Here is a 13,400-nt window from a genome sequence, read left to right as displayed (position 1 = left end):
AGCTAAAGGGAATTCCTCAAAAGAAGAGGAAATATCCGACTAGCTTCGTCAGAATTCATAGATGGACTGAGTTATAATAAGAGGGGGGGTTATTATTAAATATTAATTATGTGTTAATGCTTATATACGCTCTTCTAGTTTATAACGGTTTAAAATTAATCGACTCTATTCTTATTTATAACAGCATTAGTTTAAGCAGCAGTTAGCAGTTAGTTTAATGGATTCCCATGGCAACAGGTTGCAGAGTCAGTGTTAGTCGGCGTGGTGTGGTGGGAGGAGGAAAGAACATGTTGCAAATGGGCTTTAAAGTGATAGTGAGAGATGTAGCCGGGCGGGGAGAGATTGTAAAATATTTATTTTTTTTTATTTATTATTAATTAATTTTTGAATTATTGTAGTTGAAAGAAGGAAAATAGGAGGATAAATTAATGAATTATACCTTACAGGTTTATTTTGATAATATAAAGATAGCTAAGAATATCAGTAAGTTAATCAAATAATAAATTAACAAAATTATTTAGGAATTGTTTATGATGAGTAAATAGTACACATACACATGTACAACATATGCACACACATCAATGGGGGAAGAGCACATGCCTGAGTATATATACATACACAAATATGTATATATATATATATATATATATATATATATATATATATATATATATATATATAAATATAAATTAGCCGGGCGGGGAGAGATTGAAAAATATTTTTTGTTTTTTATTTATTACCTTTTGAATTGTCGGACGTTGTAGTTGAAATAAAGAGAGAAGGGAAAATAGGGTAAATTGGTGAATTATACCTTACAGGTTTATTTTGATAATATAAAAATAGGTAAGAATATCAGTAAGTTAATCAAATAATAAATTAATAAAATTATTAAGGAAAGTTTATGATAAGTAAATAACACACACACAAATACATACACACGCATACCCATGTACAACATACGTATACACCTCAATGGGGAAAGAGCATGTGCCTGAGTATATATACACACACAAATACGTAAATATATATAAATAAGCTTCGGGTTAAAAAAATAATAATTATAGAGAGAATTAGTGAGAGGTAAAAATAAAAGAAAAAATATAATATATGTAGATAGTAAATTAAATAATTAATTAAATAATGTAGATGGTAAATAAATGATTAGTTGTTAACAAGTAAATAATAGACCGAGGAGCAAGTCAGAGGATACCAATTGTGATAAAGGCGTAACTAAAAACTTTAGAAATCAAAACCTAACCATCAAAATAGCCAATAAGAAACTATGAGGCGAGAACTCTGAGTAATTAGCAGATTATAAGGATAGACATATTACCGAAAGTTATGGGTTGTAAATGTGAAATAACTAGAAGAGCGCATATAAGCATTAACACATAATTAATATTTAATAATAACCCCACCTCTTATTATATACACTCCTACTACTTTAAATTCCAACATCCTCTTCCTTCCACTCCCCCCTTCTTATCTAACTCCCCTTCATCTGCTACGATTTTCCCATTCTTATTTGGTATTATAACTCAGACCATCTATGAATTCTGACGAAGCTAGTCGGATATTTCCTCTTCTTTTGAGGATTTCCCCCTAGCTGAAACAATATGTAAACTCATTCTGGACTCACAGTAATAAATTTCCTATATACTGCTCTGGCTACACATTGAGCACTCTAGTCCGGTTTTTTCACCACTGATAAATATATATATATATATATATATATATATATATATATATATATATATACTAATTTATTTATTTCAAAAACAATGATAATTATTTTTATGGAGGAAGAAATGATTTTTTTCTTAAGATGATGGACATTTATTATTTCAAAAGAAATATTATTATTAAGAGTAAATTATACAGATTCGTATAGAAAGCATTGTGGAATATCCACAGGGCCCTGATAATATCTTATAATTTTTTTCTTTGCTCTCCCTCTCAAATTATGAGGCTCGTATTGTCATCAGGATCGCCCCTGCATTTTACAAAAAAATTCTGGAAGGTACCAAAATTCTAAATGCCTTAACAATGCCTTTAATACAAAAAATGCCTTTAATACAAAAAATCATGAAGAAAACTTTTGTTTATTATCATTGGTTTGTTATAAAAAACCAAAAATATAAATATTTATCTTGATTTAAACAAAAAATATAAAAAGAAAAAATTATAATACAAAAAAAATTGTTTGCTCTCAGTTATTTTTTAGTCACAAAAATATATTTATTTATGAAACTTATCAGTGTTTATATTCTTTTCTGGATTTAAACTTTAATTTTCTAAATGTTTTGTAAAAATGGTGTTATAATTATTCAAGAATATTCTTTTAATTTTTCATTGAAACGTTCACTTTTTAGTAAAGTTTTCTGTTGAATTAACTTTGTAATCAACAAAATATTTCTCATCAAAAAAATTGGCATCATCATCAACAACAACAAAAAACAATAATCATAAAATATTAATTTGACACCTTCCAGCATCTTCTGTAAACCGTCCAGACGATTTTGATGAGAGCATGGTCCTCATACTGCATAAATACCGACACAATGTCGGTTTTTAATGTGGGGGATATTCAAGTCCTCAAAAAAAAAAAAAAAAATGGCACTCTAGATTGGGGGTGGGAAAAAACTTCTCCTTCACTTTTTCAAAACAGAACAGAAAAGATGAAGTGTAGTATCAGATAAGATAAAGATTAATGATTGGTTTGAAAACTGGTTAAAAGAAAAGTGAATCCCGATCAAAATAAAATCAAAATGCTTGTGATTAATTTCCTTGTTTCTCTTGGAATTCTCTTCAACAAATGATTTTTTTTTAAATTCTTTCCTGCAGGCTGATGTTTTTTCCTTTGGAATCATTCTTTGTGAAATCACCGCCCGAATTGAAGCTGACCCCGATATTTTGCCCAGGACACAGGTCAGTTCATTTTTGACAGCATTTCAATATTTCTTTCTCATTCCAGATGAGCTTAGATGATGTGATCAGTCACGAGCGTTGTAATCACGTGATCAGGAGGCAGTGTAGAAGAGAAAGAGATCAACGATTTATTTCAACTTACATAGAAATGTTGGTGCTTTGCTATTAAACAATCCTAATCAGTCTATGATTATCAGTTGTATGATTTGTATAAGAGTGATGTTTAAATTTATTTACTAATGAATCCTCGCTTAATAAGACCAAAAGCCATTCAAGGGATTGTCTGTTGGATGACGAACAACACTATGAGAGGATTGGAAACAATGGGTGGAATGGACAGAATTTTATTACTTTAAAAGATGGCTCGGCCAGTATTTGTTGACAATTTTTTAAATTTTTGTTTGGGAGTCACCACTTATCAAGGTCCGAAGGCGACTCGAGGATAAGGGTTAATGAATGTAAGGTGGTAGTGTAGTAATCATTAATTGTGTAAATTGAGTAGAATTTGATTATTTATGGGGACGGCTCAACAAGAACTTATTTACATTGGATTTGAAGGCTACCATATTGTATTCAACCAGGAAGCAGGCCAGAGTAACAGTGTTCCACAAGCGAGCAGTTCTGAGAAAGAAGCCTTGTTCATGGAATCTGCATTTAGATTTAGGCACAGTTAGAAAGTGGGGAACATCGTATATAGTGGTTATAGCTAGTCGAGTGTGTTTTTTGGAAAAGTTTGGCAAGGGGGGAACCATGGATTGGAGTTCAGTCGAGAACTTACTATGAAAATAATGATAGAGGAGAAACAAACTTGCAACGTCTGTTCTATGGGAAAGAAGTTGCAGCGAAGAGAAAAGTGCATCATCTACTAGATTTTGAAGCTGATTAAATAATTATACAAAGAGAACATTAGTCTCTCCCCTTCCTGAATCGATTCTCTCCAAAATAAAACCATTAATCAGAACTCCCAGTGAAAGTCACTCGTGTTAATGTAGCGGTAGAGTGATCCAATCATGTTGCAATCAGCAAGGAAGCAGTCTCGTGTTCCGTAAAAAGAATCTGTTCATGGAAGTTCTGTTTGGGTATATATGTATATATAGAGAGAGAGAGAGTAAGAAAGAAGTTCTTTGCAGTTGTGACATAAAGACAAGTCCTTGGAAAGAAACTTGACTTGATAGATACTGTCTCTAAGGAATCTGCGATTCCAAGGTGAAATTCTATCGTTCAACAATAAAAATTAGTTTTTATACATATGTGAAGGTGTTCATATGTAATCTTTTGTTTTGACTTTTATAGTCGCTTTTTATGCAGAAAGTAACATGAGTGACTTTCACTGGGAGTTCTGATTAATGGTTTTATTTTGGAGAGAATCGATTCAGGAAGGGGAGAGACTAATGTTCTCTTTGTATAATTATTTAATTGTTTATTAACTTCCTAACTTAACTGAAATGTGTGACGTATAGACAGAGACATTAAAGTAAAGCTACCGTTTAGATGATCAAACATTATTGGTGATGTCTGATCCACATGACTTCCACGAAGACACGGATTTGAAAACCTTAGTTTTCTTTCAGCTGAAAAAACGTGCTGCCATTTGTCATCACACTCTGTTTTATATACTGTTCTACCTACTGCCCTTTATCTCACTTTTACACCACCCATCTCTGTGAACGATCTGTTTTGCCAATTTGGGTTATGATAACATGTACTAAGTGTGATCCATGTCAAAATTCACACTACCTGATTTAATCGCTACCAATCTAGGGTTCCTAATATGTCACATTAATATTGTTGGGAAAGATACAAACTAACAAATACATCAATTTGTGTTCAGTTAATCGTATACAATTAAATGGTGACAATATTACTTTCTAGTTTATATGCGGAAAATAAGCAAACAGAACTCTATTTTTTTTTTTACATGGGGGGGGTGGTCACCACTTATCAAGGCCCAAAAGCCACTCAGGGATAATGGTTATTGCATGTACAGTAATCAGTGAGATAGTATTGTAGTAATCATTAGTATTGGGGGTTTTGATAGTGTCTTACTTAAAGGGTCAGTTTGTCAGGAGTTTGTTTATGTTGGACTTGAAGACGTCCAAGTTGTAGTCAGGTGGGAAACAGGCAAGCGGCAGAGAGTTCCACTGGCGTGCAGTTCTAAGAAAGAAGCCTTGCTCATGGAATCTATGTTTGGATTTAGGCACAGACAAAGAGTGGAGAAAATTATTGACAGTAGTTTCAGCCAGACGGATGTTTCTCATGAAAGATTGGTGAGGGGAGACAAGGGATTGGAGCTCAAACGAGCACCTGCCATGGAAGTAACGATAAAACAAAGACAGGCTCGCAACGTCTCTTCTGTGGGAGAGAGGTTGCAGCGAAGAGAAAAGGGCATTCCCCACCAAACCACGAAGTCTATTTTGTACTCTGTCAAGGCAGAATAGGCTGTTTTTAGCAGCTCCTGCCCAGATGTGGCAGCAGTACTCCATCCTTGGACGTACTTGGCTTTTATACAGATAGAGAATTGCATCAGTAGTGAGATATATTCTGGAGCGGTAGAAGGATCCCACCATTTTCCCAGCGTCCCTGGGAACAGATTTGATGTACGTGTTCCAGGAGTAAAGTTCAAGTCCAGAAGCTTGTCAACGTGTTCCAGGAGTAAAGTTCAAGTCCAGAAGCTTGTCAAAACACGGAGTCTCTCCAAGACGAGAGCCATCCATTTCAATTGATGCCAGATGAGGATCAGAGCGTTGATGATGTAAAGATAGAAGCTTGGTTTTGGATGCATTAAAAGTGACCAGCCACCTCTTCCCCCCCATTGTACCACGTGCTCAAGATCAGAGGAGAGAGAATCTGAGAGAACTTTGTCATTCACAGCCTTTGATGTGTTGCCATAGATGGTCGTGTCATCAGCGTAGATGTCAACGAATGATTTAAGTATGTGTTTTAGGAGATCATTGATGTAGATCAGGAAGAGAGTTGGGCCCAGGATGGACCCCTGGGGGACTCCAGCATTAATACTGTGGGCTTCTGATTTCTGCCCATCAACCACTACTCTTATGAGCCTATCAGAGAGAAATAATTTAATGATTGAGAAAACATTTCCAGTAATACCGTAGCTGGAAATCTTGTGAAGTAGGCCCTTATGCCATACCTTATCGAAGGCCTCGATATGTCAAGAGCAATTGCCCTGGAAAGGAAACTTTGTCAAGAGACTCACTAATCCTATGTGATATAACCATTAGCACATCTGCTGTAGATCTTGCAGAGCAGAAACCATATTGCATGTCACTAAGAAGGTTATTTCTGTTGAGGTGGTTGACTACTTCTTTATTTAATATGGATTCCAACAACTTACTCATGACACATAGGAGACTTATTGGTCTGTACTGAGAGGGAGATGACTTTTCACCTGAATTCTTAAATACAGGGCATACTGATGAGGTTTTCCAGGGTGTTGGAAAGCACTTCTCCTTAAGGCAACGCTTAAACAGTTTTGTAAGTATGGGGGTAAGTTCTGGTTGGAGGTTTTTCAACACTAACTGGAATGCTGTCAGGGCCAGTTGCTTTACTGGAATCTAGGTTCTTGATTAGCTTGGCGACCTCACGCACAGATATTTGTATGTTGCATAGCGTGTTGTCTGTTATAGGAGGAAATACAGGGAGTTGATGGTCATTGTTGCATGGGTTAGAATTAGCTGCAAAGTTCTTGGCAAATAGTCTGGCCTTGTCTGATGCTGACGAGATGTCCATTGATGATAGTTGGGATAGAATGCACACTTCTGTTCAAGATCCTGTTTGCTATTTGCCAGAACTGGTGGGAACCAAGCCGCTGCTCAGCTACTTTGGATTTAACAGACTGAGCATTATAGCTCTCTTGCATGTTTTATTACTCTTTTACAGTGGTTGCTGGCAGTCCTGAAAGTAGCTTTAGTCTCAGTACATCTATTACGTTGGTAGCTATGGAAAAAGTGATTTCTATACGCGATGGCAGCAGCACATTCAGGGGAGAACCATGGCTGGCTGTTAGGTTTTGTTGGAATTTTTTGGATGGTATGAATCGGTCTATGCCTACAATTAACCATTCGGTCAGGTCTGATATTATAGAGGACACATCCTTTTTAAACATGGAATGCTGAGCCATAGAGTATCGATATACAGTACGGTGGAAAGGTAAGCCTAAAGACTTATTACATTTCATTTTTATCTTAACTGATACAACGGAGTGGTCAGAGCATCCCAGAGGAGATAGAACGGAACATGAACATAACTCAGGGGAAGTTGTGAGGAAAAGGTCTAGAAGGCTTCCATATTGACTGGGTGTATCAGGCACACGGGTGAGTTCATGAACAATCTGAGTGAGGTCATAGGCAATGGCAAAATCATGACAAAACCTCCCCTCGTCATCGGTTTTATTTGAGTGGGTCAGTTATTCCATATTATGGACATTGAAGTCACCGCAAATGTGAATGTTAGCCGAAGGATGAGCAGACAGGATGTGGTCAATTTTCTCAGATATGCTCTTAAAGATAGTAACCCCACTGTTGTGGGGGCGATAGAGAGCAAATATAAATGCAGTGGTGTAAGCTAGTGCAACCCGGAAGCACATATTAGGTAAATTAGGGTCTTCTCTGGAGATATCCCTACCACATGGAAAGCCATCTTCGATGTAGGCACATATTCCATGCCCATGGCGATCTTGGGGGTCAGATTTAGATGTTAAGTTGGAGTACCCTTTAATTATGACTTCGTCTAGAGAAGTGGTTGGCCCTATGCCAGTTTCACTTTAAAAGAATATTCAGGCATTATTTGCAAACTTTTAATACTAGAATTATGGACCCATAAATTTAATGTGTTTGATATTAAATTGCTTTTAATGTCAGTATGTTGTTAAAGCAAAATAAATTGTTTTGAACTATTCAATTAATGTATTTATTTGCTTCTCCACCAAAGCAAATTAGGCACAAGGCCGTTTTTAATGTGGGGTAAAAACCAGCTCCCCTAAAAGCAGACAAAAAGGGGGCACTCTGGTTACCAAAAATAATAATTGTCCCAGTATAGAAGGTTTTCCCTCCATTGACTGGTACAAATTATCTTAAGTGCAGCATCTACAGAACAGATGGTATTTATTTGCTCCCCCACCGAGCAAATTAGGCACAAGGCCGATTTTTAATGTGAGGAGTGAAGGGGAAATGGGGACCAACTCCCCGGGGAGTAGGGGAGTTGGATAGTGATAATTGGTATGAAGGGTTGCCCCTACATTGACCAAGGTCTTATATGTGAGGTTGCCCACACATATGGTCTTTGCTTGCAGTATCTACCGGAACAGATACTACACTTTGATCCCGGCCTGAAGGCCAAGAACAGCAACATTATTGATATTTACACATTCATTTATTTTTTTGTCATCACTTATATTTGAATTTATATTTTGAAACATGACGTCAATTATAAGTTTATGACTTCATATTAAGGTTATAATTGTTTTATCAAGGTAATATTTTAAGCTCTACCTATAAGAAAGACCAAACAGTTCATTTAATAGAACCTCTGTTCCTTAGTTTTGGTTCTGGTTCATAGGAATTCATTATTAATGCAATATTTTCCATTTCTAAAAGAAAAGACCTCTACTTCAAAATGAGACAAATTCTGCAATGTATTTATTATGTTTAAAAAATTGTGATGGACAGGCGGACAGATAAAATCTCTGGTGATGGAGGTACATGTTTAGTGAAAAAAAATTGAAAATTAAACAAAATGCTTGTAAAAAAAAAAATGACATTTTCATATGATTAGTGACATTTATAACAGCATATGTTGTGCTTGATTTTTGTGCAATTATCGAGGCTGCACATGGCTGTAATAAAACCATTATTTTTTGGTTCTGACTCACCAGACTTGACACAACTTTGATTTTGAAGTAAAATAATAATAATAATAATAATAATAATAAACGTTTTAAAATAAGTTAAAACACAAAAAAAAATCTTACCCAGGTCGATAGAAAGATAACTTATCTTGCCTTTGGTATCGGTTATTTTTATTATATTTGTTTTTTTACCACTTTTTGTTTTGTTGACTCTTGTTAAAGCTGCCCAATATTTCTTCTTCTTCTAATAATAATAATAAATTGATTACAATAAAATATTTTAATTATTTAAGAGACATTAAAAAAAATGTTTTTAAAATTATGGTATTGTTTGTGGACCGTTTTTATGGGTCTTTAGCCAGTACAAATAGCTGCTAAAGGGTAAACATTGAAATAAATTGTAACTTGACAGGCTAAGTCGATTTAAAATTCCCTTGTATACATGTTCAAATACACACACACACGCCATACATTTACACGTTACCTTTAATTCATTTGTAGCTGTCCAACTGAAGATACTTCAAACGGCTAAGGTTGGGTGCTGTTTTGGTTTCGGTTCTGGCTGATGGCACCCAAATCATATAAAGCGGCTCTATAATAATAAATACTAAATCTGCATAAATTAAAATATTATATTTAAGAGTATTTTACGACTGAGCCATGCCGGCCGCCCTGCTCGTCGTCCAGAAGACCACCCATATCACCATTTTTTTTTTTTTTGTAAACTTCAAATAATATTCCTTATATGGGAAGTAACTGTGACTCTAAAGTAAGAGTTATCGCTCTTTTAACGAGTTTCTCTCTTATTCAGAAAACATTACAAAAAAAAAAATGAATTCTTAATGTAAACTTTTATTCAACTAATGTTCGTTCTCTCTCTCTCTCTCTCTCTCTCTCTCTATATATATATATATATATATATATATATATATATATATATATATATATATATATATATATATATTACACTAGCAGGGAGACCCGATGTTGCCCGTGATTGAATGAGGATCAATGAATGTTCTACATTTCCAATACTTTTTTTGTCATTGCACATTTTTCAATCAAATTCTCTAGTCGAGAATCCACCATGGTACACAGGACAAAGCTTCACATGCCTCTCCACTGTAGCTTAGTCCACAATACCTTGCAGTTTACATTTTACTATAGAAAACTTACTGTTGATTTTATAAAATTATTTTTATATAATAACTAGACTACCCGTGACGTCAGTCTGTTATATTAGCTATGGTATTAATGTATGAGCGTGACGTAAAGAAAATAGTTTTTTGTAACATCTGGGCGGGAGTTTCTAAAAACAGCCTATCCTTCCTTGACAGATTACAAAATAGACTTCGTGGTTTAGTGGGGGATGGCCTTTTTCTCTTCCCTGCAACCTCTCTCCCACAGAAGAGACGTTGGGAGCCTGTCTGTTTTATCGTTATTTCCATGGGAAGTGCTCGTCTGAGCTCCAATCTCTGGTCCCCCCTCGCAAATCTTTCACAAAAAACATCCGTCTAGCTGAAACCACTGTCAATAATTTTCCCCATTCTTTATCTGTGCCTAAATCAAAACAAAGCTTCTTTCTTAGAAGTGCACGCCTGTGGAACTCTGTTCCGTTTGCCTGTTTCCCATCTCACTACAACTTGGATGTTTTCAAGTCCAACATAAACGAATTCCTGATAAACTGCCCCCTTAAGTAAGACACTTTATCAAATCTCCATTACTAACGATTACTACGATATTATCCCATTGATTATTGTACATGCAATAACCCTTATCTCTGAGTGACTTCCTGGCTTCCATGTAAAAAAAAAAAAAAATATTAAAATGAAAAAAGAATATAGATAGATTCCTATGAGTCATTCTGTTTATAATTGTTTATTTTTGAAAAAAAAAAACCAAAAAACAAAACTTACAGCCATTGAATTATAAGTGGTTTGCCATACTTATAGGTAAAGGTGCACTGAACAAATACCATAATACCTAAAGTTAAATTTAAATTTTGATATATCTTTTAATTTAAATGCGAAAAAAAAAAAAAACAATTTGGAAGCTGAAAACGTATGCAGTAAAACAATGTTTTATTGTCACGTTGATTATTTATTTGTAACGGAATTTAAAAAAACATTTTCGGGGTTATTTATTTATGTTGGTAGTGTAGAAGAAAATGTATGAATGTTTTTTAAGAAAGGTGTATTAAAAAATGGAGAATAAATAAAAGAAAAAATAAAGATGGTGGGTAAATCGCTGTTGTAAAATGCTCTTATGGTTATCAATGGGTTAAAGTAGATTTATTTGTAAGGGAATTGCGTTAAAATAACTTAAACGTAATACGGAAATGAACTATATAAAAAATAATGCAGAAAATATTAACAAATGTTTATTTGGATAATTGAAATGCAAAAAGAAAAAACAATTGCAGTGTTGAAAATGTACACAGTAAAACAATACCTTTTATTGTCGCGTTGATTATTTATGTATGCATGCACAACCGGAAGTCATAAACCGGATGTTGGGTTGCAACACCCGTTACAAAGTCATTTGAGTGTTATAATTATATAGATTTTGAATTTTAGTTTATAATGATAAAATCAAGTATTATCATTCAATTGTGCTTTAACAAGAATGTGTCTCTGTCCATCAAAGAACCTACTGTTGATTGTGCGGTTATACAACTTCTGAAATGCACTTGTGATGTTAGGCTGTATAAGGGTGTTAACTTTTGTCAAAATTGTACTGTTCCTTCTTTGATTGGATGTTTTTCTATTTTTGATACTTATCATAGGCAGTCCAATGCTAAAAATATCTAAGAACACTCGAAGACATATAAAGTACATTTGTGTAAAATCTCCAAAAAATCGGCCCAACCATTTCGGAATCCATAGAGAACGAACTCACGCACACAGACAAAGTGCTTTTTATATATAAGTAGATATATGCTTTAATTTTAGTTCAGTTTCATGATATAAGTTTAAGATGAAATAATATTCAGACATCTTGCTGCTAAACTCCCTACATAGTACCCTTGGAACTTAGGTCTCTGATAGTAGCCCCCTACATCAAAGTGGCAATATGCCTTGTTTGGGGTGAAAATATAATTTAAAAAAAAAAAAAAAAAAAGAAAGAAAATTTCCCTGAATACTTAAAAATTAAAATGTGTATTTTATAGATTGTTTTTTTTTTATAGTTTTATATCTTTAGATTACCATATCGACTAAGAACCAAATTAGATTATTTTTTTCTTTTTAACTTTTAAAAGTGTATCTCATTTTCTATATAAGTTCAACATAAATGAGACTATTGAAAATTTTTAAAAGTAAAATTTATTTTAACTTCGTCATCTAGTGGGGGAATGACCTCTCATAGTATCTCACAGTCCCTTTCCTTCAAAGGAGACGTTTTTTTTTTTTTAGTTTTTTACTTTATTGTCATTTCCATGCTGAATGTTTGCCGGAACTTCAATCTCTGGCTCTGTAAGACATTTATAGCAAAAACTCTTTCTACACCAACTGTAAAGCAATTTACTCTCTTATATGTGCCTAGCATCATGTGGAATTTCCATAGATTTTTTTTTTTTCAAAAATATTCTCATCTGTGGAATGTATCGCCATGGGATTGCTTAGTTGCAAGCGGCAATTTGATCATCTTCAACATTCAAACTCAACAGTTTCTTGTCATAAACAATCCTCAGAAATAACCAATTTTTTTTTTGTTCATTTCATTCATCAGTTTCAATCCTCTCACAATATTGTTCATTATTGAATTGACAATATATTCATTGCATTAAGACTTATTTTTAAGTGAATTTTATCTTTGATAAGTGCTAAGTCATAAAAAAAAATTGTTTTATTTATAAACTTATTTCTATTTCATAAATCTAAAAAAATGCCTTAAAAGAAGCTCTTTGATATAAAGAAATGCCATCCGAAAGCAACACGGGTTAAGATTGTTGTAAATGATTTGAACTGTGGTTGTTTGCTAGCAACACTAAATGTTCTGACATGAGTAATCATCACAGGAGAATGTGGAGAAACAAAGTAGTAACACTTAGAGTGGATTGTAAAAGAGGAAAGATGGTATCAACAAGATGACTCAGTTATTTACAATTAAGTCAACAAATTGATCCAACCTAGTGTAATATTCATTAGTGCGCAGACTGCACTCATCAACAGTGAACAACAACCTACACCTAATTGGAGGTAATCTATATTCGTGGGGCATTTCATGAGATTGAGTGAAGATATCCTAGTACGTATTGTGTAAAAATGAAAACGGTCGATCGAAAGCAATTTGGATAAAAACTGTTCTAACGATTTGAATTGTGTTGACTTTGATATGAGCACTAAACATCCTGAGGAAATGATTCACATCCTAGTAATCATCATGGAAGAAGATGGAAGAGACCAAGTGAGGAATGCACACTCATGATTGCAGATTGTGAAAAAAAGGGAAAAGAATCACATGAGTCTAATGTTTTGGAGGACATTTTATCTTAATATTTTGTTTCATTTTCTTATTTGTATTTTTTACTTATTAAGTAACAAGGCATATCGACACTCTGACATAAGGGCTACTATTTGAGACTATTCTTAGGAAAGATTAACAAGAT

General features: G+C 34.1%; 1 protein-coding gene and 1 long non-coding RNA gene across 2 annotated transcripts in view; one reads left to right on the top strand and one right to left on the bottom strand.

Annotated features, from left to right (window-relative positions):
- Positions 1–13,400, bottom strand: part of LOC145295937 (uncharacterized) — an 88,609-nt gene that overhangs the window by 10,195 nt on the left and 65,014 nt on the right. The gene's annotated exons all lie outside the window — the stretch shown is intronic.
- Positions 1–13,400, top strand: part of LOC145295935 (dual specificity testis-specific protein kinase 2-like) — a 386,563-nt gene that overhangs the window by 359,843 nt on the left and 13,320 nt on the right. Inside the window, exon 7 of the mRNA XM_080141816.1 lies at positions 2,845–2,928. Within this exon, the coding sequence (XP_079997942.1) occupies positions 2,845–2,928 (84 nt within the window). The remainder of the gene's footprint in view (positions 1–2,844; positions 2,929–13,400) is intronic.

The sequence above is a fragment of the Euprymna scolopes genome, chromosome 16 (assembly GCF_053919585.1).
Source record: "Euprymna scolopes isolate OS-2025 chromosome 16, ASM5391958v1, whole genome shotgun sequence".
Lineage (NCBI taxonomy): Eukaryota > Metazoa > Mollusca > Cephalopoda > Sepiida > Sepiolidae > Euprymna > Euprymna scolopes.
This window is presented reverse-complemented; position numbering and strand designations above follow the sequence as displayed.